At 43.4% G+C, this 25,279-nt stretch overlaps 1 protein-coding gene across 2 annotated transcripts; it reads left to right on the top strand.

Annotated features, from left to right (window-relative positions):
* The first annotated feature begins 848 nt into the window (after window positions 1-848).
* TBC1D13 (TBC1 domain family member 13) lies at window positions 849-24,436 on the top strand. 2 transcript variants are annotated; one of them, XM_079961410.1, is made up of 12 exons: window positions 849-1,067; window positions 9,245-9,318; window positions 11,442-11,482; window positions 12,084-12,145; window positions 12,781-12,880; window positions 13,157-13,239; window positions 13,375-13,534; window positions 14,640-14,850; window positions 15,600-15,763; window positions 16,613-16,773; window positions 18,309-18,366; window positions 20,600-24,436. In XM_079961410.1, exons 1-12 carry the CDS (start codon window positions 1,045-1,047, stop codon window positions 20,663-20,665), a joined length of 1,203 nt encoding a protein of 400 aa, XP_079817536.1. In that variant the 5' UTR covers window positions 849-1,044; the 3' UTR covers window positions 20,666-24,436. The 2 variants fall into 2 exon arrangements, with proteins under 2 accessions (XP_079817536.1, XP_079817537.1); XM_079961411.1 differs by lacking the exon at window positions 11,442-11,482 and having other exon boundaries at window positions 853-1,067.
* Window positions 24,437-25,279: the final 843 nt, after the last annotated feature.

Raw genomic sequence — 25,279 nt, forward strand, 5'->3', positions numbered from 1 at the left:
TTAAGGTGTCACAAGAGATATATTAAGGGGCATTTTAAGAATAAAGGAATATATCCAATTCATAGTAGAACCACTGAAAAAAATGGAATTACGCTCATTAATTTTAGTGCATTCCACATTATGACAACCACTGAATTAAACTCAACATGTTGTTTTTTTAAATATATAAATTGCTTAGTTTCTTTTTCTTTATGATGCTAAGAGGTATAAAAAGATAGGAAAATTACATCCAGCTAAGTAGATCCCACTGAAATTAATGGAGCAAAGTTAGATATGTCAATTAATTTAAATAAGTCTACTCTTAGTAGATGTAATGTGAATGCAATATGTTCTAGTGAATAATTGTAATATATTTTAACTGTTTTTAATTCTGAATTTTAAATTGTTGGAACCTGCCTTGGAAGAGTGTAATACATTTAATACTAAATATTAATATTAATGGTATAATTAATAGCTACAACCCAATGGTTCTACCCTCACTAGGACTAATCTAGGTCATATTGTATAGCTGGCTCGTTATTTATAAAGGCTTGCATTTAATGCTCGTCCTCCTCAGGGTAGACCCACTGGAACTAAGACCTAAGCTACTCCTAGTCCCTCAGTTTCAGTGGGCCTACTCTATATAGGACTAATTTAGGTCCCCTTGATTTCTGAGCGGTGTGCACCTCTTTGTTTATTGTGGCTTGCATTTGATACTAGTCCTCCACAGACAGACCCTTTCAAATTAATTAAGGCCTAAGCTTGCCATAGCCATTACTGTCAGCGGGTCTACTCTTGAGTAGGACTAACACCGGCGCCCACCTCCCCTTCCCCTCCCGCCCAATTAGGCAAGCCAGCCTCCCTGGGGCACCTCCTCCTCCTCCTCTCCCTTGATTTATATCTTCACATTCCCCTTCGCCGGGCGGAGTCTCTGCCCGCCGCGAATGGAGCTGGCTGGTGCTGGGCTGCTCGCCAGTGGCTCCGCGAGTCCTGCGAGTGGGAGAAGGGAACAGAAGAGGAGGCGGAGGAGGAGGCGGCGGCGGAGGCTCCTGTTCGGCCTTCACCATGTCGAGTCTCCACAAGAGCAGGTGGGGCGCCCGCGGGACTAATGGTGGCAATAGTGGCCGTTATGTAGATTGGGGTGGCAGGACTTGCAGTGGACACAAGCGTGGGCAAATGTGTGCTTGTTTGTTTCGTGTCTTTTCTTCCTCCCCCCTCCACCCCCGCCGCTTTCTCCCTTTTGAGGAAGGGTGTTTGCTTAGACTAGGAAACGTTTTCTCCTCCCCACTTTTTTTTGCATGCAAATTGCAAGAGGTGATCTTGATATATTAATGTGTGTTAATGAATTGAAGGCGAGAGGTTTGCAATGGGCAAATGTTTATGTTTTCCTCTTTTTGGGGAGGGGAAGGGGTTGCATTTAGAAAGCCAGTCCTCCTTCCCTTTTAAAGGAAATATATATTTTAAACTAATAAATAATAATTCGTTTTTTGCAAGAAGTCTGTAAGGGGTGAGTTTGATATTTATTGATATTTAATACGTATTAATGAACCGGGAAATGAGATTTGCAATGGGCAAATGTTTTGGGGTTCTCCACTTGGCGGCGGGGGATGTATGTGTGTGTTTGCTTAGACAGTTTTCAGCACAGGGCGATAAAAAAATTAAAGCATTCTATTCATTTGTTATCTCTTAGAGAAAAACCTATTCCCCCCCACACCTTTTGGCATGCATTTTGTAAATGAGAACTTGTTATTTTTAAATAAATTGGGAAGGGAGGCGTTTGTAATGGGCAGTGCAAACGTTAATGGCTTTCCCTCCTTTTTTGAAAGGGTACTGTTTGCTAGAGCCACCCTACTGTTTTGGAAGAAGCCTCCCCCTTTCTCTCTTGCATTGCATTTTATTATTTATCAAATGTTTGTTTATTATTCAGTCTTATGTTCTGCCCTTCACCCCAAAGAAGCCCAAGGGCTGCAATGGATAAGCTTTATTTATTGCTGTTTAGTAGATACTGATATTATTTATCGGATTTGAGAAGGTGAGGTTTGCAGTGGCAAGTTTCTGTAAACGTTATTGCTTTTCCTTTTTGGTGTGTGCTTGCTTGCAGCTGTTCTCAACCTGTAGGTCCCCAGATGTTGCTAGCTAGGGGTGATGGGAATTGTAGTTCAACAACATCTGGGGACCCACAGGTTGAGAAAGGCTGGTAGAGAGTCATACCCCACGCCACACAAAAAAACCCCCTCTTTTTTACTTTTACTTTTGCATGTATTTTTTAAGTGTGATGCTTATTGATATTTAATCCCCTCCCCTTTCCTGTTTTGCAAGAAGGATGCCTTCTCTTGTCCAACATTTGAGGGGGTTTCTTTTCCTCTCTGCCTCTCATTTGCAACCTTCCCTCTTCCTCTCTCCCCTCCCCTCCTTGTTGGTTCTTCATCTTCTTTACCCTTATTTTTCAAAATGTAAAGTCACATTATTTCCCTCAAAGAATTCTGAGCAATGGTCACTGTAGTTTATCCTTCAGAGGGACAATTCTCAGCAACCCTTCACAAACCACACTGCCTGGAATTATTTAAGAGGGGGAAATGTGCTTTGACAGTATAGTGTGTACACAACTAAAACCACATTTATAACCTACCTTCAAAGAGCTTGTATTAGTATATGTTATCTCCTTTTAATACACACAAATTCCCTGTGAGGTAGGTTAGGCCTAGAGAGAGTTACTAGCTCAGGGTTGCTCAGCATGAACTTGATAGTTGGGTGGGGATTTGAACCCAGGTCTCCCTGGTCCAGTTCTGGCATGCTAGCTATGATACTACCTTGCCTAAATTGATTGTTGCTACAGAAGATTAATCATCCTGGTAAACCCAGGTTGTTTTAATTTGAAACTGATTGATTCCAGCTCCATAGAGAGGCAATTCTCCCTCAAGTTTTTAAAAATGGATTATAATTATTCCACTGAACCCCATTTTTTTTCAGGGGAATGCCGTAGCATAGTGGTAGAGGACCTGCTTTGCATGCAAAATGTCCCATGTTCAGAACCTGGCATCACCAGCTAGGGCTGGAAAAGTTCCTTGTCCAAAACCCATGAGAGTCACTACCACTCAGAGTTGTAGAGTTTCAAGGGACCACGAGGGTCATCATGTTCAACATCCTGCAATGCAAAAGACTTGCCCAACATGGGGCTTGAACCCACAACTCTGCAATTAAGGGTCTCATGTTCTGCCAACCTGGAGAGCCACTGCCAGACAGTTTACGCAGTACTGGTGGCACTGTGGGTTAAACCACAGAGCCTAGGACTTGCCGATCAGAAGGTCGGCGGTTCGAATCCCCACGATGGGGTGAGCTCTTGTTGCTCGGTCCCTGCTCCTGCCAACCTAGCAGTTCGAAAGCACGTCAAAGTGCAAGTAGATAAATAGGTACCGCTCCGGCGGGAAGGTAAATGGCGTTTCCATGTGCTGCTCTGGTTCACACCAGCGGCTTAGTTATGCTGGCCACATGACCCGGAAGCTGTACACTGGCTCTCTCGGCCAATAAAGCAAGATGAGTGCCGCAACCCCATAGTCAGTCACGACTGGACCTAATGGTCAGGGGTCCCTTTACCTTTACCTTTAAGGTAGATGAACCAGTGGTATGGCACAGTATAACTAGGCAGCTTCTTAGGTTTCTGCTTAAATTAGCCCTTTATGTAGAACTACAAGGACTATGGAATCATGCTTAAATTTTAGGGGAAGGTGGTAGCTCAATGGTAGAGCATCTGCTTTGCATGCAGAAGTTCCCAGGTTCAATTCTCAGGGCTGGGAATATCCCTGCCTGAAACCCTGGAAAGCCACAGCTTATCAGTGTAAACAACAATGAGATAGATAGACCAGTTAGTGGTCAGACTCTATAGTAAGATAGTTTTCTATGTTCATGTTATGATGATTATAATGCTTACTAACCTTACTAACCTGAATTGTGGTGTAAACAGAAGTCACTTTTCCACCGGTTTTAAATGTTGATGTGTTTGCTACCAGCTATGAGTTTGTGCGGTTAAAATAGCACCACATGCTGCAGGAATATTTCTTTTATAGTTATTTTAAAATGTGTTTTCTGAAGAGCTCCGTTATCTACAGTGTCAAGGAAGGAAACCACTGTGGCTTGAAAATCGCTCCTCCAGCATTTAGCAATCCATCTTCCTTCCTGGTTTTTTTTTTTTTTTTTTGTGTGTGTGTGTGTGTTTTTTTTTTAGGGAGGGGGTCCATTTTCCCTCTGAATGCTCAAAAAATGCAAAGTCAGTTGTTGATGAGGGCATGTTTGTATGCTTAGCCCCCACACTGCAGTGTCATGACATTGCATGACACACAAGGAAAGAACTTGTGTGTAAAGCATGTTTCCTAAACAAATTTGACTAAGCCCCACACGTGGGATGAAGAAGAGAGAGACAACTTCCAGGAGAGAGGGGGGGCAGCAGCTTTCAGGCAAACTTGACACCTCCCCCCCCAGTGCTTTTTACTTCAAAAAAAGGAATCTTGTCTTTTCAACTGATGAAATTCTCTTCACCAATTTGCATGCTTGAATACCATCCAAGGGCGCCAGCTCCTTGCTGAATCTTAACAGTTTCTGCTAATTGCTACGCATCGAGTCTTCTACAAAAGTCAGGGATGTGGTAAAAAGAAGGCAAGGGGGAAAGCCCATTCTAGATCAGAAAGGTTTCTGAAAACCAATTGCTGGAGACCATAGTAGGGGTTCTCACGTCCTGTTTGTGGGTCTCCTGCAGGCATCTGGTTGGAGACTGGTTGGACACTGTGACAACAGGATACTGGAGGAGAAGGGCCTGTCTCTTTGTTTTTCTGATGGTGGCCAGCAGTGGTGGCTAGAAGGCATTGGGACTGGTGGGATGGAAGGCAGGGAGATCACTAGTAGTTGGAGCCAGAGCCAGTGGCAGGCAGAGCTGCTTCCTGATTGGTTGTAAGTAAGAAGGCAGGCAGGTGGACTAATATGCAGTTCACATTAGTGAAATAAATACAACATGGGGGACACCTGGTTTACTAGTAGTACAGGGTCTTAGTGGATCACAAGCTTAACATGTGGTGCAGTAGCAAAAAAGAAAAAAAAAGTTAATGCTAGTCCAGGCTGTATAGTGTCCAGGTCAAGGAAAGTAATAGTACCACTTTCTTCTGCCTTGGTCAGACCACTCCTGGAGTACTGTGTCCCACAGTTTAAGAAGGATTTGGATAAGCTGGAACGTGTGCAGAGGAGGGTGACCAACCTGATCACAGGTCTGGAAACCAAGGCTTATGAGGAATGGTTGAAGGAGCTGGGTATATTTAGCCTGGAAAAGAGGAGACTATGATAGGCACCTTCAAATATCTAAAGGGCTGTCCCAAATGGAGCAAGCTTGTTTTCTCCTGCTCTGGAGCGTAGGACCCAAACCAATGGCTTCAAGTTACAAGAGAGTCCAGCTAAACAAAAGGAGCAACCTTCTGATGGTGTTTGACTGTGGAACAGACTCCCTCAGGTGGAGGGCTCTCCTTCCTTCCTTGAAGGTGGAATGACTCGCTCAGGGGGTTGTGGGCTCTCCTTCATTGGAGGTTTTTCAGCAGGGATTGGATAGCCATCTGCCATGGATGCTTTAGTTGCAATTCCTGCAGTGCAGGGTGTTGACCCTGTTGACAGTCAGGATCCCTTCCAATTCTACTATTCTGTGATTCCATGGCACATTTTTAATATCACACTTTTAATAGCAGTTGTTAATTGGACACTGCAAACTTAAATGGGGCTCAGTCTCAGCAATAGTGGCCAACCATAAGTATTTATGAATTCTGGTACCTATGTACGTGTGTACTTGCGTATCTTACTGAATTCAGTGGGGCTTACTCACAGGCAAATGGGATTGGGATTGCAACCTAATTCATTATTTTTGAGCATTACCTCTCCAGCAGCATGGCTTTGAATACTTCATTTGCAAGATAACATTTTTTGCAGGACTGCCTGTACAGCTGAGCCTTCAAAATCCTGTTACATGAAAGGTTCTGGGTACCTTCATTTACTGTGGCAAACTAACTATGTATATGTTAATGCAATTTGCAGATCTTCCTTTTAATATCCAGAATCTGAAAATATATTAAAACATTAATGTAGGCATCATTCTCCTTCTCCCTTGGTGGCCATGTACTCAAGAGTTTTTAAAATGCAACAACACGCTATTACTAGACAAGTAGCTATCTCTCAATTGAGAATTGAGTACCACTTTCTGAATTGAGGAGTGCCATCTTTTTCCTGGCGAGTGCCTAGGGCTGCAGCATATGCACATCAGACAACAAGTCAACATGTGATGCTTATTTTATCACTGTATGTCTGAAATGGGGAGGTTCTAGCAGTTTTGACTTCTGAATTCTGCCTGTCATCAAACTGTCGAAGGTACAGAAACCCTGTCATTAAAAAGTTGTAACTCTGGGTGGAACCTTGTTTATCAAATAAGAACAAAACCATGTTTGCTGTGTAATACATTTAACTTAAGTTTAATGATTTTGTTAATACAATTTCACAGCCTTGATTCAGTTCCTGACAGGGGTGTCACAAGGATTTAAGGAATACGTACCTGCAGCATCTGAACACTCAAGCACAATGCAAACACTTATTATGTTTACTTTTTTATTGTTCAGCAGTTCCTCCTAAATAATGGGAGTTGGGAGAAGAGAGGAGGTCCCAAACCTCTCCAAGCTAATCTTTCGGCACCTTATTACATAAACAAGAAAGGAATGCCCACAAACAGAATGAAATAAACTTGGAAAGATAGGTGTCAAAACAACAACAAAGCAGCCTCCCCAACTCTTCTTTTATTCCCTTCCCACATCAGTCATGCTTGCCAGTCTCTCTCTCTCACCCCCCCCCACTCCTTCCCTCCACAACTCTGAACAAAGCTCATTTTGCTTAAAAATACATCCATTCACACCCTTTTTTGCTCCTCCAAATTGGACTTGGGGGCTCTATCTGGGCTTTCCAAACCACATTCTATCTGAAATAACAGGCTGATGCAGTGTTTGAAACTTGCATTGTTCTAGGCACATTTTGCAACAGGGAATTTCATTAGCGCTGAGCTCTGGGCGCAGTACTACACCTAAGCTGAAGGAAACATTAGCGTAGCCATGTTTTGTTTTGTTTTGGAGGGCAGGCCTTTTGTTGGGGGGCAGAACCTCAGCTATGTGTTTTTATTGATAGCCCTGCACCACTCCTTGACTATGCACGTGGAAGGAAAGGAGGACTTTGTTCTGCCTCCCCACTTCAAGCTACTCTCTGAAGACTGGAGAAGAGACCCTCTTAAGAATATTAGGAGGTGGGGTGGGCAGGAGAAGGACTAGACCATGTGAAAAATGAACATAATATTTTAGCTGCAGTTCATTTTCAGCTTTGTATTCTTGTTATAAAAAAAAAATGCATGTAGACATTCTGTTATTGCGCCCATAACCTAGGTTTTAGGTGCCATTTAACTCCTAGCTTTCATATCTCAGTTTCTAACACTGGGGTGATGGCAGAGAGGGCTGGAGCAGATGACCGCCTGAAGGAGAAGGAAGAAGCAGAGGGACACCAATCCACCCCTCTCCTATTCTCCAGGAACCAAAAGCAGAGTCAAAAATGCAGAGGAGCAAAGGGAGAGAGAGGCAAGAGGCACTGGTGGCTTAAAAACAGGCTGCTCTGGAGGGGGTGGGCAGGCTGAAAAATCAGCTGAAACAGCCTTTGGAATCATGGGGGTAGAGGGTGGGAACAGTTGTCATGTTTAACCATAGAAGGACAGAGCTGAAGGTGGTTTACATGGCTCTCCTCCCCATTTTATCACCACAAACAACCTGTGAGGTAGGTTAGGCGGAGAGAGGGGGTGACTGGCCCAAGGTCACACCCAGCGAGCTTCATGGCTTAGTGGGGATTTGAACCCTGGTCTCTGTCAGCTCATAGTTCAACGCTTGAACTAATGGGTCTTTAGACAGAAGCTGTCACATTTTGCCACATATTGGTGGCAATGATGGCCCACAACCTGTTGTTGTTGTTTAGTCGTTTAGTTGTGTCCGACTCTTCGTGACCCCATGGACCAGAGCACGCCAGGCACTTCTGTCTTCCACTGCCTCCCGCAGTTTGGTCAAACTCATGCTGGTAGCTTCGAGAACACTGTCCAACCATCTCGTCCTCTTTTGTCCCCTTCTTGTGCCCTCCATCTTTCCCAACATCAGGGTCTTTTCCAGGGAGTCTTCTCTTCTCATGAGGTGGCCCAAAGTATTGGAGCCTCAGCTTCAGGATCTGTCCTTCCAGTTAGCACTCAGGGCTGGTTTCCTTCAGAATGGATACGTTTGATCTTCTTGCAGTCCATGGGACTCTCAAGAGTCTCCTCCAGCACCATAATTCAAAAGCAGCAATTCTTCGGCGATCAGCCTTCTTTATGGTCCAGCTCTCACTTCCATACATCACTACTGAGAAATCCATAGGTTTAACTATACAGACCTTTGTTGGCAAGGTGATGTCTCTGCTTTTTAAGATGCTGTCTAGGTTTGCCATCGCCTTTCTCCCAAGGAGCAGGTGTCTTTTAATTTCGTGGCTGCTGTCACCATCTGCTGTGATCATGGAGCCCAAGAAAGTAAAATCTCTCACTGCCTCCAACCGAGGCAGCTTTAAAAGAGGATTAGGGAAGCTCGTGGAGGAGAGGGCTATCAAAGGCTGCTAGCTATGATGGCTTGCTCTGCTGCCATGGTTGGAGGCACAAGTGCTTTTGAATACCAGTTGCTAGAAAACAAAGGAAGAGGAGAGGGCTCTTGGACTCGAGTCCTGTTTGCTAGTTTATCACTGGATGCTGGACTAGCTGGGCCACTGGCCTGATCCATCAGATTCTTCTTTTGTTCTTTTTAAGAAACTTCAGTAGTTTTGGAAGGGGCAGCTGGCTGCTTCCTTCCCCCAACCCCATAGTCTCATGGCTTCGTTTTGCTCCGATAAAAGTCCTTATCTGAACGGCACATTTCTCTGACTGTTTACAATGGGCTTGGCTAGATTGTAGGTGCCCTTGATGCAAATAGTAATAGTAATATTGAACACCATTCAAGCCTGGGCATTATCTTAGTAAGATTCGGGCCTGTTGGAATTAAAAAACAAAAAACCTCTCTTGTACCCAATGTCTAAATCATAGAAGAGCTGGATAATAACAGGTAGCAACCTGGAATGCAGTTGCATTGTTGTGTTAACACTGCTTCCTTCTGATGATTGTTGCATTTATCACCTGTGTGTGTGTTACCTTCTCCTCTTCCTTTAGGATTGCAGAATTTCAAGACATCCTTAGTGAGGCCAACATCTCGCTAGAGAAGCTCCGTGAACTTTGCTTCAGCGGTAAGTGACTTTGGCAAATTCTCCCTCATAATAGACATCTGCACAGGTCTAGTTTCAAGGGCTCAAGCTAAGGCGTTGATCAGAGCTTCCCAGGTGGGATGAGCTTCAACTGATGGAGCCTAGCAAAAAATAATGCTTTGATCAGGGGTGAAAGCAGCATTCTTCAGGCAACTAAAAACCACAAACAACCCATTTCTGGATTTGGAGATAACCATTGCTGTTTTTCACCAGGTGTGTCTTGTGGTTGAAAACACGGATGTAACTAGAACAGCATTGTGATGTGTAGAAGGTTGTCTGAATCTGCTGGCATAGCAAAGTGTTTCCCTCCTGAAAAGACCGCTTCTCGACCACTATCAGTCTTTCCCTTCAATGCACTGTCACAGTTAAACTGTGAAACTCACTCCTGCAAGTGGCAGCTTGGTGCAGAACATCTGCTTTGCATCCCCCATGGCATCCCTAGGTAGGGCTGGGAATGTCCCCGTTCCTGAAACCTGGAGAGCCACTTTCTGCCCATGTTAACTGTGCTGAGCTAGATGGGCCAAGGGTCTGAGTCAGTGTAAGTCAGCGTGTCACTGTCAGTGTAAACAGGCAGCTTGCTATGGTATGAGCCAGCTTCCTATCCTGAAAATTAAAAAATAACACAACTGGGTATTACTAAGGGCTAGAACAGGCAGGAGATCTATGTTCAGAGGGCTGTAAGTGGGTCCCTTAGCCATCAGGGCATTAAGTGGTTGTAAGTGGGTCCCTACACCCATAGAGTTTTTGTTCTTTTCCTACGTACCTCTAATTCCCATCTTAAATACATCACAATCTGTTCCCAGGGCTTTTTGCCTTCGATAATTTGCATTCTGAATAATACATTTTGCAAAGAGACTCACAGGCTGCCTCTGTACTTGGATTGCCTTGTTTGAAAGCACTGTGCAAGTGGTCAGTATTCGCACACAGTCCTGTACCATTTTGTATTCTCTCCTGCAGTGAGTTAAGGGAATGCTGAAATGTTCCACGATCTACTTCTGGCTGCTGTTTCAGACAACCAAAGGCCAACCTGGCTGTCACTGAGTTACTACTTCTATAAATATTTAAACATAGTAACTCTTGGAAACTTAAAAGTGCTTGTGCAACTGATTTTTTTAAAAATCTTTTTACGCTGTTAGATGTGTAAATGTTGCTTGTCTTGAGATTTGTGTGCTTAAAAAATAACTTAAGAACAGAAGAAGAGCCTGCTGAATCAGGCCAATGGCACATCTAATACAGTATCCTGTTCTCACTTTGGTCTCATGGCTAGTTTATTAGATTTGGCATAGGGCAACCCAGCTTCAAAACCCTAATTGGACATCTCTGTTGCTCTCTCTGTCTTTCTGTCTGTCTCTGACTCTTTTTTTCCCCTCTGCCTTGCCTACCTCTCAGCGTTGTTAGGAGGATGAAACGGAGAAATGTTCTAAAGAGCCAGCGTGATACTATGATTACAGTGTTTTTGTCTTGGACCTGGGAGGCCAAGGTTCCAATTGGTGGGATAAAATGAGAAGGTGAACCATGTGTGCCTCCTTGAACTCCATGGAGAAAAAGTGGGATGTAAGCATAAAAATTAGACTAAGGTCCTGTAAAAAAACAAACAGGTAGAGAATACTGGAGGGAATACAACACACACACACACACACACACACACACACACACACTCACACTCACTCTTGGTGAAGGAGAAGCTGCTGGATGCCTCCCTCCTTTACTTGTTTATTTCCCTTTTTCTGTTTCTCTATTTGTTACTTCTTTGCCTGTTCATGGAGTATACGGTTATGCTGCCTAATGTCTGCCCCCAGTGTCCGAAGGCAGGATGCCTCTGAATACCAGTTGCTGGGAATGACAAGTGGGGAGAGTTTCTGCTGTTCGCGGCTTTTGCTTGCAGACTTCCACATTAGGGCATCTGGTTGGCCACTGAGAGAACAGGATGGATCTTTGACCTGGTCCAGCAGCCAGGCTCTTCTTAGATTCTTATCTTTGGAGTGTCACATTTCCCCTCTGAACTGAGAGAAGGGAAATCTAGGCATGAGGATGAAAGTCATGCACATGGTAGAGAAAGACAGCAACACTTAATTTCAGTGGTCCTGTTTTTTCTTGTTTCACAGGGATTCCCTTTGAAGGTGGCTTGCGCTGTCTGTGCTGGAAGGTAGGGTTTTTTTGACGAGGAGCTTGAGTCTTCTCTTGGTGTTTTGTACAGGCTTAAGAGGTTGCGGTGATGTTTTCAAATCATACTGTATCCACTTAGGCAGAACTCCTAAGTGCTTTACAAACACAGAGCCTTCTCGGTTATGGTTCCCAATTTGTGGAATGCCCTCCCTGATGGGATCCGTCTCCCTTGTTATAACTTTCAGGAGGAAGTTAGAAAAGCATTCTTGTTCAGCTAGGGATTTGATAGCTGAAAGTGGCTGTTCCCAGAAACCTTGAAATTAGTAATGTGATAGTATATGTGGTTGTTTTTAGGTATGCTTTTAATTGTCTTGTTGATGTGTTTGCCATCCTGGGCTCCTTCTGGAAGGAAAGGTGGAATATAAACTTAATAAATAATAGGTTGATCCTTGCAGCAAATTCCCATTTGACAGATGGGAGAATTATGATTTTGTGAGAACACTTTTACCCCATGGGTATATTGAGCTGGATTCCTTTAAGATTATTGTGCTCTAGAAAAACAGGTAGCCATAAACATTTAGCTAAATAACTGCTGCTCAATAATATAAGGCCCTTATAGTCATCCTGCTCTCTTTATACAGATCCTCTTGAACTACCTTCCTGTGGAGAGAACCTTATGGAGCTCCGTTTTGCAGAAGCAGAGGTACATTTATCTTTTCTGGGTCCTTCATCCCCTGGTTTATGGACTTTATATCACTACTATTTTTTAAGATCAATCTCTCTCGACTTCACAATAGCAGCCAATGCTGCAGTGTTTGATTCTATAAGTATTAATTCAAATACCCTTGCACTTGCTTCTCTACTGGATTGTCCACTGTGGTAATTTCATACTACTGATTGTTAGGACTGAGGGCCATACTTTTTCTTTTTTTCTTTTTTAGTTGCTGATAATAGCAACAGATCAGCAATGAAAAAGCCTTTTAAAAAATAAGCAAAAATTACCTGAATTAAACTAAATTTACTGTGAATTGGATCTTCCAATTAAAGCTTCCAACTCTATTTTTGGATAGCAAGAGAAAATGTAAGAATAAAGCTTGGCACTTTCTATGTTTATTTAAAGCAGATCTAAAAATACTGAATACCAGCAGAGCCCACAATCAATTTTGCGTCATTGATGCAACTTTCTCTTTTCCCTCTTTCATTGTAGAGCAGGGTTGGGCATCATATCATGGACCTTCTGGGGTAATCTGGGGCTGCACACTGACTGAGTGGTGCCAGTAGGCACTTGGGTTTAAATCTGGTTCCTAACATATAATTCTTTCCCCCTCCCTGTTGAAGAGAATTGTATACCCAGTTTTTGAAGGAAATGATTATACAGCCTGGAATAGCCAAAGCCAACCTCGGAGTCTCTAGAGAAGATGTGACCATGGAGGATCATGTAAGTGCAGCATCAACACTAAGGCTAAACCATGGACAGAGGCAGTATGCCTCTGAATAATGCCTGTTGCTGGGAATTGTAGGTGGGAAGATTGCGGTTGTGCTTGAGTGCTGCTTGCAGGCTTCCCAGAGAGGCTTCTGTTTGGCGACTGTGAGCTAGCTGGGCATGTAGTCTGATCCTGCAAGGCTCTCCTTAAGCTCTTAGAAGCCCTGCTTTAGTGTCTGAAGGCCTTTCTTACTCTCAACTTGGCTTCTTGTCTTAAACTCTTCCATAAAGCCACTGAATCCGAACCCTGATAGCAGATGGAACACTTACTTCAAGGACAACGAAGTGCTGCTGCAGATAGACAAGGATGTCAGGTATGTGAAGACGTTGAGTGTAGGGGGTGTGGGAATCCCACCGCCAAAGCTTAATCTGCTTTGGGACGGCTCCCTTTTCACCATGGTGCTTTGCTTGTCCTTTTTACAAGCCCAATGAATAATTATTTCACCCAGGAGGCTGTATCCTGACATGGCATTCTTCCAGAGCATGACCGAATACCCCTGCCTGTTGATCCTGGACCCCCTGAATGATTTTGAGACCCTCCGGAAGCGAGTGGAGCAGACAACGCTCAAGTCACAGACAGTGGCACGGAACCGGAGTGGCGTCACAAACGTAAGAGAAAGAGAGCTGTGTATTTTTGTTATTGTTGGACTACAGCCCCCATCATCCATAGCCAGTTTGGCCAGCATTCAGGAATGATGGGAGTTGTAGTCCAACATCTGGAGACCCCGGGTTAAAAAACGACTATAATAGAAAATGCCTTCAAATAGAGGTCTGTCCTCTCTAAAGTAGGGACATGCGGCTACCAGACTAGCTTCCAGCTAGTTTTGAGGCCTAATTCAAAATGATGGTCCTGACTTTAAAAGGTCAAGATATCTCAAGTCCCATCTTCTCCTGTATGAACATGAACTTCCTCCAACATCTGAGGTGTTTGTATAATTGAAATTTTAATAATATGAAATAGCAAGAGAGACAAAGTACAAAATACTATCAAAACAAAGTAAATAAATAGACAGTAAAATAAATGAACAGTGATGTCAGGGAACTGCCATCGGAGCCAAGGGTGGTGGTAAGGCTCCCCAATGACACTGGAGAGGGAACCAGCAAGGAGAGAGGGAGAGCTTCTGCTGGGGAAGGAAATAGACGTGACGCCAGGGAGAAAGGGGAGGCTGAGGGAGCTTCGGAGGAAAGGCTCCGAGACTGTTCCAGCGAGACCAGCGGGGAGAGCACAGGACCTCCCCTTGGGACGCCCACTCTGCGCAGAAAGCTTCCGCGCAGGGAAGCTAGGTGACGACTTGGTGTCAAAGAACTTTTATGTTGGAGGAAATTCAGGAAACGCCCACTGACGGATTCTGCCAGTGATTGAGACAGTCACGGAGTACTGACTGTCCAGCCAGGGGAAAGTTTTAACCAAACTACTCAGCTTGGAACAGTTTGCGCCTTACGCACAAGCAACCCCAAACCCCATTACAAGTGAGGATATGAGTAATCACTCATCATGTTCCAATTCTTGGACAAGGTTATGAATATAGAGGCATATAGAATGCGTTGATTGATATTATTTGGTTTTAGGAGTATGGTGATTTTGTTACAAGCATGTTGTGTGCTATTTCAAAAGGTGGGATTTAAGTGACAGAAATAACGGAGGTTCCATTTGCTCCAGATCTGGTATCCGCAAATGGTTTCGTATGTTGTTCTCCTTCCTTTGATTTCTTAGGTAAGTTCTCCTCTGAAAACACTGGCCTCTAACTCGCTGAACGAGTATGAGGTTCTGCCCAATGGCTGTGAGGCTCACTGGGAGGTCGTAGAACGAATCCTCTTCATCTATGCTAAACTGAATCCGGGGATAGCCTATGTCCAAGGGATGAATGAAATCGTAGGACCTCTTTACTACACGTTTGCTACAGACCCCAACAGCGAATGGAAAAGTAAGAAGAGCACATGCCCTTCTTGAACATACTGTCCAGTTCTCAAATATTGTAATGCTGAATGTTCAACAAACCCTGGTGTTTCCCCCCTTTTCTTTTTCTTTTTTTATTGACATAAAATTATACAGACAGCAAATCGAAGAAGCCTAAATTAACATTGCCTTCTACCGATCAGAAATAATAATAATTATTACAATAATGAAAATACTAAAAATACATTTACTTCCCCTTTTGAACTTCTGTTCTGGTTACAATATATTACTATTCTATAAGAATCTATTATATCCTTTGCTGTCCCATATATTATTTTATTTCCCAAATTCAATCTAACCCTCCCCTCCTCCCCACTGCTTCCCTTTCCCATCATAATATTTTTTCTAGTTGCTTTAACAAAATAGAATAACATGAAAACTGTTAAATTATAATTACTTCTTTTGTCCTTACAATTGCCAATAAGAGTTCTGCTTTAACACCATATTTCTTCATCTATTCCCCTATGCATTCCCATTCTGTATAGAATTTTTAATTGGAGCAGCCCCTGATTGATGACTGCATCATTCAACAAACCCTGGTTTGTTTCTCTATGGGGCAACTTGTGGCTTGTTGAACAAACCATAGCTTTGGGATGACTTGACTGTAATACTGTGTTGTAACTTGCTGAGATCCAAGAAACATGCAAACCAGGTCACTTCCTGGCTTGTGGTCTTGATAACAAAGCTGATGGTATCTTCCTTATCCCCCCGCTATAGAACACGCAGAAGCGGATACCTTCTTTTGTTTCACTAACCTCATGTCTGAGATCAGGGATAACTTCATCAAGAGTCTGGATGACTCTCAGTGTGGCATCACCTACAAAATGGAGAAGGTGTACTCCACCTTGAAAGAGAAAGATGTGGAGCTCTACATGAAACTGGTAAGGAATATTGTTCCACAGTGGCCTTCAAACAGAGTCCTAGGAATCCTTGGTGTGTGTGTGTGTGTGTGTGTGTGTGTGTGTGGGAAGCATCCTTAATGAAGGGATCAACCATCGTGGCGTTAAGTGGTATATCTTCCTATATACATAAAAAGGAACAACTGCTCTCTGAAAAGTCATTTGAATGAACCCAATGATTACTTGTTCCTTTGCAAAGAATAGCTCTGGTGATCTGTAGCAATTTTTATTCTTCTCAAAAGACTTGGAAGGGGGAAGGAAACTTCTTGAATCAAAAATCCTCCAGAGAGGTGCAGATGCTAAACGAAACTTAAATGTCTGCTGAACGGTAACTTAAACTTGCAGAGAATTTAACTGCCTTGTAGGTTTGGTTAAGGAAATGAAAAGAGGACCAGCAAGAGCTTTTTAGTAGGCTCAGTTCTGCTCCCCAAAATGTCCCTATTTAACTCAGCTCTCAGTTCAGAGATTGGAATCTTTGTGTTAAGAGGAAGAACCATAGATCTGATCCCTCTGCTTGCTTGTGGGCCACAGCTCAGTGGCAGAGCATCTGCATGCGGGAGGTCTGAGGTTCAATCCCCAGCATCTCCAGGCAGGGCTGGGAAAGACTCCCTGGCTGAAGCCCTGGAGAGCCACTGCTAGTCAATGTAGACAGTACTCAGCTAGATGGACCCAATGCTCTGACTATGTGCTCTGATACAAAGGAAGCTTCTTAAGTTCCCTCTCCCCCAGGTATCAAGGGAGCTGGAGCAGATCTCTCCAGTCCCTAGTCCCCCTGCACACACACTTTTAAAGAAGTGGTCTGAAATAATGCTTTTGTCTCTCCACCGCCAGCAAGAGCAGAACATCAAGCCCCAGTTTTTCACCTTCCGCTGGCTAACGCTGCTGCTGTCCCAGGAGTTTCTGTTGCCAGATGTCATCCGCATCTGGGATTCTCTCTTTGCTGACGACAACCGTTTTGACTTCCTGCTGCTAGTCTGCTGCGCCATGTTGATGTGAGTTCCAGCATAACTGTTGGCAATGCCCCGCATGGATCGCCATTTCATCATGGTGATGGCTGTGGCAAACTAATTCTCTTTTTTCAAAGGAACAGAGCAACTCGTATAGGAGGTCAGGTCTGTCTATGGCCATTATGCAGTATAGCTGTAAAGAGTCTGTGTGTCCAAAGGTAGCCTCTCCTCTGGAGAGAAAAGAAGGATGCATGGATGGCTGTCACCTTCATTGTCTGCTTGTGAGTTTGTAGGTCAGGGTAGGAAAAGGTGTTGTATCAGAAATGGTTCTATATGAATGTCCTATCAGTGCAAGGATTTCTACTTGCACAATAGAATGTTTCCCCCTTTTTCTTCCCCCATGCGCTGCCTAAATCTGGGGGTTTCTATTGTGCAAGCAGAAATCCTTGTACAGATGGAACAAGTGAATTAAATACCATCCTGGCCTCTCTTCCCGCCCCCCCATGGGCCAACTTTGGCAGATGGGTTGCAGGTTCCCACCTGTTGATCACTGGAAGACAGCTGACAAATGGGGAAAGGCTTGTTGAGTCCCTTTGAAAACTGCCTGACAGCGGTGATCAGCTGATGAATGCTGAGAGCTCAATTTAAAAGAGAGGTGGCTGTTGGTGCCGATCAATTGATGGGCACTGAGAGCCAGTCCTTTCATGAGCTGTTCGTATTCAAAACCATTTGCAAATGGCTTTCAGAGATGCCCATCAACTGGAGGGCACTGAGAGAGCCCTGTTAACTCCACCAGGGAGCTGCTAAGGGGAAGCTTCCTAGTACAGCTGATACCAGCTGAATGTAGCATCAGGTGGGCGGCAGGTTTGGGGAAGAGAGGCCTCAATATGCAACAGGCAGAGTGAAACGGGCTGTGCCCTTCGCAGCCAACCTTTTGCCTTTTCCATGCTCCAGGGGTCCACTTGGAACTGTGGTTCCCAAACTCTTCTTGTCCATGGACCACTTGAAAATCACCAAGGGTCTTGGCAGACCACAATTATTTTTTTGCCTGCTGTAGCAATTGTAATGTGCCGTTGCTAGGTGCAGAATGATTTTAGTTGTGTTTTTATTGCTTCTTTTATTTCTTACATAGGCCCTTTTATTTCTTACTTAGGCACTATGCATTTGAAGCAGTTATTGTACCACTTTATAAACAGTCATGGCTCTATCCCTCCCATAGAATTCTGGAAGCTATAGTTTGCTGAGGGTTGTTATGGATCCTGTTAACATCTCAACGCATCCTGTTAACAAAGCAAGAGTACAGTGGACGCTCGGGGTTGCGAACGTGATCCGTGCAGGATGCACGTTCGCAACCCGCAGCAGCGCATCTGTGCACACGCGGGTTGCAATTCGGCGCTTCTGCACGTGTGCAAAGCACGATTTAGTGCTTCTGCACATGAGCGACCACCAAAACCTGGAAATAACCTGTTCCGGTACTTCTGGGTTTTGGCGGTCCGTATCCTGAAAAAATGCAACCTGAAGCATCTGTAACCCAAGGTATGAGTGTACTTTGATCGTTTCTTTCTCCCCCTGTCTTCCAGGCTCATTCGGGACCAATTACTAGAAGGAGATTTTACTCTGAATATGCGACTTCTGCAGGTAAAATGCAATAGGGGAAGTTCTTCAGTTGTCCTGCTTCGGGTCACCACCCTACCCACCTCCATGCTTTGATTAGTAACCACTAGAGGGCAACCATTAGAGAGGACATAAAAAGAGGCCCATCTGGCCCAGCATCCTGTTCTCACAGCGGCCAACCAGATGTTCCAATGGGAAACCCGCAAGCAGGTCCTGAGTGCAACAGCAACACTCTACCCACTTGCAGTTCCCAGTGACAAGTATTCAGGGGGGTAGTACAGATGAGAACTCAGTTGGATACAACTCGTATGTATGTATGTACAGGCAATGACCATTCTGCGTGCATCCACCGCAACCTGGAAGTGGACTGAAAAGGGGGGCATAGGCACAAAAGGGCAGCATGGGCTTATGCAGAGCGGGGTATATAAACATAATACCCACACAAATTGGTTGTTGCTTATATATACTACACCCATAAGGTTTCTCAGCCATTTACAAAACATAAAGAATCGTTCATCCTGGTTTTGGAGATAATCAATATGGATATAAGAAATGAACAAGAAATAAAAGGAATTGCATTAGGGAGCAAATTAGTTAAGATCTATAAATTAAAATCTAACAGTTGCTGGAGATGTAATATGGCAGAAGGAATGATGTACCATGTATGGTGGGAATGTGAAAGAAATAATTCTGGTGTATTGTACATGACAAATTGAAAAAGATGTTTAAAATATCAAGAAAAAAACCAGGTGTTCCTATTAGGTATCTTATCAATAGACATCCCTAAGGATAAGAAAAAAGTTTTTTTATATGCCACAGCTGCTGCCAGAATATTAATAGCCAAAAATTGGAAAGTGGAAACAGTCCCATCAAAAGCCGATTGACAAAATAAGCTATGTGAATATATAGCTGTTGTCATTTTGGCCAATTATATCAGACATCAAATCAGAAACTTAGGAAAGAATGGGAAAGTGTGGAAGAATATATGATAAAACATTGTTCCAAAATAAAACAATTGATATGCATTGATTAAATTTCGCAAAGCTAAAATATGGATAGATAAGTTAATTGCTTTATGGAAGAAAACAAAAACAATATTCACAATAGAAAAAGAAATGTAAGTAGAAGAAGCTGCAACGTGGTGGTGGGAAGTCACAGGGACAGGAAAATATATGATATTGAAAATGGTTATAACTTGAATGTAATGTAAAGATCGTTAGAAATGTGCAATTGTATAATGAATGACCGCTAAATAAAAAGCAATTTGGGAAAAAATGAAAAAAGGAATTGCAACATGGCACCACTGTTAAAGTGCAGGAAAATAAAGTTCCGTTAAAATACATACAACTATAAATGACCATGATTAAAATATGCAGTAAAATGTTTCCTGTTAACGCAGTTAATACAAGAGGCCAAGGGACCAAGGGAATGCCTGTGTAAACAGGCGTGTCTTCAAAAGCCAATGGAACACCAATACTGACGGGGCCTCCCATGTTTGGTAGCGACATCAAGTTGTCGTGCTTTATTGTTACTTTATTACTTGCCCTTCATCCTGAGGTCCCAGGGCAGTTTACAAGGATTTAAAATACAACATAAAAAACTTAGAAAGGCTTAAAATGACCGAATATGCAATCGCCCCCCAAAATAGTTTTTTTCAGGCAGCAGATTTTTGGGGAGTGATAAGACGTTCATCCTTCAGGTCATTTTAAAAATGAAAACCCACCAGAAAAGGGATGTTGGTTTTACTCCTGCTGAGTGAAGCCTTTGCCCTCAGTCACATGAGTGATTCCAGCCAGTGGAATGTCCAGTCTCCCTCACTTTACAACAAATCCCCACCCCACCCCCCAATTCAGGTTATCCCCCCCCCCATCATTTCTTCTTTAAGTTTTCTGATACGTTAACCAAAAGAAACAAAAACAAAGAATTAAAAATTTAAACCATTGAGTGTCACGCCCTGGAAGGACCAAAGGTACAAAGGCGCAGCTCCAAGAGGATAATAAAGTATTAACTCATAACAGAGATTCCCTTTACAGATAATTAAGATAAATAATAATAAAAGTATTATGTGAGTTCCATCATTGCTGAGAATAATGGTTCTTTATGGTCTTTAATGAGCAAGGCATTTGCATATAGTGATGGCACTAAGTGACCATGTCCCTCAGTGTTTGTCTAAGAAATAAAACAGTGCCATATTTGGGGTGGGGAATGGTCATTCGAGCCCTGCCCTTTAGATTTTTGCTCTTTTCTTTTCATGCAGGATTACCCCATCTCTGATGTTCACCTGATCTTGAAGAAGGCAAAAGATCTTCAAGACTCCAAATAGCCCTGGATCGTAGAGAGAGTCTCTGCAGGTACCTGGAGGTGGAGTTCGTTGCTGAAAGCTCCTACTTCTGCCTCTGATCAGGGGCCTGACTTGTGTCCTGGCTCTCTGCCCCAGGGGAGGCTTCTCCCCGCTCTATTAATTCACAAGAGAGTGACTTTCAGTTTTGCTGGGCCCTGCACTCTTAACATTTCTTGAATCTCACCTGCTGAAATGATTCCACATCAAGTGACCTATTCCCTTTTCAATTTTGTATTTCTCTGTTAAATGACTCCAGACAGGGAGATGGAAGCACCTGTTTCCCTGTCATTATGGAATGAAGAATATCGAGGGGCATTACTGCTGCAGGGCACTTAATGCGCACACACACAAAAAAACCTTTTTGGGATACAGACAGGACAGGCGCCAGTGGAATTTGGCCGTATGAGGAGAGAGTTAGCATATTTCAAACCTTGGCTACTTTCTTCTGTGGGGAGCTGCTGGACTCTGCTTCTACTTGTTAAACCCTATTCTGTTCAGTTCCTTCCCGCAACAGCTAAATGCCAGATGGATCTCTGACTTTCTTCCTTCAAGGAAATGGGTATATAGCACTGAATTTCCCCAAGCAAAGCCCTCTCCAAAAGTCACCTCTTATCTGATCCCCTCCCCTTTTGATCATGGCTGTACTTGGAAGCTAGTTCTAACCAGTGAAAACAAGAGCTTTGTTGAATGAAGTTGGATTGGCCTTATCACCCACTGCCTTAGAGAGGGCACACTATTCTTTTTCCTCCTACTCTTATTCCCACTGCTGAGAGATTGCAGACCTGCTGCAGCATTGCTACATAGCTCAGGGCCCTAGCAGCTATTGGGCTGTACAGAAGATCTTGAGACACAAAAGGCCAGTGAGAGAGGCCAAGCTTCTAGGTGTGCTGAACCGAAGTCGCTCCTCAACTGTGGGTTTCTGGTGTAATCCTTCTATCCCTCATTCCAGCTCCTTGGTGTGTGAGTAAAGATTGTCAGTCCTTCTGTAAGTTGGTGGCTTCTAATGAGCCCGTATCTCCCATGTTTTCCTGGAAAAATTAAAAGATTATGGCAAGGCTCGTGTGTGCTTGTGGTGCTGGGATGTAGTTCATCCACAAGGTTGTCATCCTGAGCATATCTGGGAAAGAGAGTGACAGCAAGAAGAAGATGTCCAGCAAGTGTGGGGAACCTTTGGCCCTCCAGATGATGCTGAACTACCACTCCCATCAGTCCCAGCAAGCATGGCCAATGGACAGGTATGATGAGAGTTGTAGTTCAGGAACATCTGGAGGGCATCACAGGTTCTCCTCACCTGGTGTAAAGGCTAATAATGGCACAGCACCCAAAGCCACTTGATGTCTTTTCAGAAGGGTGTAGCAAAATTAGGCTCTTTCAAATAGGACTGGTAGCTTATTTTACCTATGTAAGGAAGGAAGCCTGGCAGAACTGACTTTTTCTAAATGAGGTGGCAATAGTTTTATCTCTCTCCTTACCTAACACAGCCTGAGTCTTTGACACTTCCGATTCTATATTTTTATCTTGTGTTTTCATCTTCTGGGGCAAACCATAGCACTAAAGGTTGGCTTTGATGCTGCTCTGCATCATAACTGGTTTGGAATAGTTCCAAGTCCTGTTTCTGAAGCTTATCAAAAGCTCAGCACATGAGCAGTGCCTCAAGTCTCAGAGGGAAGACAAGATGAGCCTTGGGGAGCAGCTGGAAGTATAAGGTTCAGTGGTATTCTGGTACCCTTATCCTGCTGTCCTCTGTTTACAAACTCTTGGAGTGCTTCAGGAATCCTGACTAGAGACAACACTAGGATAGAACACATTTCTCAGTTTGTAGGCAAAGGAAAAGATGGCTCTTTCATTCTGCCTTCAATCCTTGCATTAGAAGAAAAAAGGGACAATTCTGCCTCTGGCTTTGTTAAGAGAAGCAACTGCTTCCTCTGAATAGTGCTGCTGTTCTGATTATAATAAAGAGTTACTTCCCAGGGGCAGGGAGAAGAGCTGCTGGTTTTCTAAATTTGTGACACTCTAATAATATGCCACATCCACACCAAACATTTGAAAGCATGTTTAAAACGAACTGCTGTCCGCCTCAAAGAGTCCTGGAGACTCTTGGGTGCTGGGAATGATAGCTCTGGGAAGGGGTTAAACTACAGTTCCCAGGATTCTTTGTGGAGTCATGTGCTTTAAACGTATGGTGAGGATGTGGCCATAGATGTCAGAGTTCATGCCTTTTTTGGGGTGGGGAGAGGTTGCAGAATTTCTTGGTGCTTTTTTGTCTTTTTAGCAGACCAGAATCTGCATGGTAACAGGTCTACAAAATACCCCTTTACAGACATCTAAATCTTAATCTCTTTCTCTGCATATAAGCAGATGTATCTTACAGTGGTGTTTACACAAGACTAGAGCGGGTGCCCTGGATAAACCGAAGAGATTTCTGGATAAAATGATGTCCTGATCTCATTGAGAGGAATGTGTTTTATGGGAACCATGGTGTAGATTAAATAAAGCTTCTTGGTTATGGGGGACAAGGAGGTGGGTGAACACTATCTCACCAAATAATGGAATTCTCAAGGAAACGTCAGCCCTAACTCACCACCAAATGTGTATGAGAGGCAAGGGAAGAAGTGAGCACAGGAGGCTTCCATTGTAAACTTGGTCAGGTCTTCAGGGATGGGGAACCTGTGAACTCCCAACTCCCATGAGCCCTGGCCAGCATGTGACCCTACAATCAGGGGTGATGGGAGTTGTAGTCCAGGGATATCTGGAAGGCCACAGATTCCCCTTCCCTGAACTGGATCCTAGCCTACAGTCCATTGAGAGGGGTACAAATAATGACATTATTATCGTTACTATGTACCAGAATGATGTGTCAAGTAGACCACCATGCCAATGTGAACTGCATTTATTTTTATTTTTTCAAAATTACATAATGACGTTTTGCAGAAAATTTGTGGTTTAAATGGAGCCAATGGTAACACAGAGAGAAATCTGACTCAAATATGTGCTCACAAGCATTTAGTTTATGTGGAAATGCTCAATGAAATGGTACAGGCTTGGCCTCTCGGTTCACTAAGGTGGAAAGGGGAAACCGTTTTTGAGAGAAGTGCAACATTCTGCTGAGTATGTATAGTAGGAGTAGAGAAAATCTCACGCACAGGCTTTGCTAGACCTGGAACAGATCCCAGTTTGGCCTACAGGGACATTTCCACCCAAACTACATTTATCTGCCCCACCACAGCTGATGTCAGCTCTGGCACAGGTAAGGATGAAAATAAGGGGCATTGAAAATAAGCTGATTGTGCTCCTTTGTAAGTAGGGCTCACTGTCATCACTGATAGCAAGCCCTACTGGGATCTGCTGTACACAGGAGTACCCACTGTATGTCCATTAAATGCACTAAGGATTTCCCTCATTACAGATAAAATAAGGTGCCTAGATTATTACTTTTTAAGTGACACAGGGTAAGGAGCTGCTTGTCAGATACAGAATGTTCTCCCCCCCACCTACCCCCCCCTCATTCTTCTACATTGTATTTTTCCATTATTTTCCTCATACTTTTTCTTTTTAATTGCCTTTTGGGAAGTTTGGAGCATGAACCACAAAAAAAAAATGGTTCGGAGTTAGTGCGTGCTCTGTAGTAGCCCAATATTAATGGCTTTATTTCTGTATACTGGACCACTTACAATACTGTTACAAATTCTGTTTTCATCAGTGTGGCCTCCCTCTTGATTTCCCCTCAAAAAAATAAACATGAACCTTTGTAAATCTTGATTTGATTTTTTACCCTCTTCTGACAGAGACCATAAGGGTGGAAGTGACTGGTGTTACAATGAAGGAGGCAGGATGTGGCAAATGAGTTTGTACAATCTCAAAATAGGTGTGGGCATGAGGTTTTTTGCAACATGGTCTTCTGCAAAAAATGTGCCACCATAAACCTATTATTCCGTTAAAAAATAAATAAGATGCTGCACAAATTTTGTTGCTATCTTGGGCTTGTCAAGTGGCCTTTTAAACCTCAAAAGTTTAAGCGATGAAAATAAATCAGTCTTTCAAGAACATAAGAATGTGGTGGATCAGGTGAATGGTCCATTTAGTCCAGCATCTTGTTCTCAGAGTGGTCAACCAGATAACCTGTGGGGAACCAGCCTGCAGTATTTGTGCACAAGAACACTCTCCCCTCCTGTGGCTTCCAGCAACTGGTATTCGGAAGCATAGCGCTTGTGGCTAGTAGCCATTGACAGCCCTCTCCTCCTCCATGAATCTTTTAAAGTCATCTAGATTGGTAAACACAATTGCCATCCTGTTCCATAACTGTTGCATAAAGAAGTACTTTATTTTACACACATTTCTTAGTGGTTTTTGCTGCATCAGACTAACCAGTATCCCCTCTAAAAGTGATACTGGCATTTTCTCCTGTGTACTTTTTGGAAACTTCTTTGTATCTGGACACATGGATGCTTTCTGAGTTCAAGCAGGAGGCTTTTGTCTTAAGTTTGCATACAATTGGACTCCTTTCTGAATCATGATGGTGAACCAGAGTTTCCAAAACCACTGATTTTAACCACTGATTTTCAAAACAGTGATTCCTTTACTTCTTAGAATTACTGA

The sequence above is a fragment of the Podarcis cretensis genome, assembly GCF_951804945.1.
Source record: "Podarcis cretensis genome assembly, chromosome: Z".
In the NCBI taxonomy this organism is placed as follows: Eukaryota; Metazoa; Chordata; class Lepidosauria; order Squamata; family Lacertidae; genus Podarcis; species Podarcis cretensis.

Coding starts and splice junctions, on each gene's coding strand:
- TBC1D13 (XM_079961410.1), top strand. CDS start 1,045: ATGTCGAGTCTCCACAAGAGCAG. Junction 12,881..13,156: donor ATGTGACCATGGAGGATCAT/GTAAGTGCAGCA, acceptor TCTTCCATAAAG/CCACTGAATCCGAACCCTGA. Junction 15,764..16,612: donor TGGAGCTCTACATGAAACTG/GTAAGGAATATT, acceptor CTCCACCGCCAG/CAAGAGCAGAACATCAAGCC.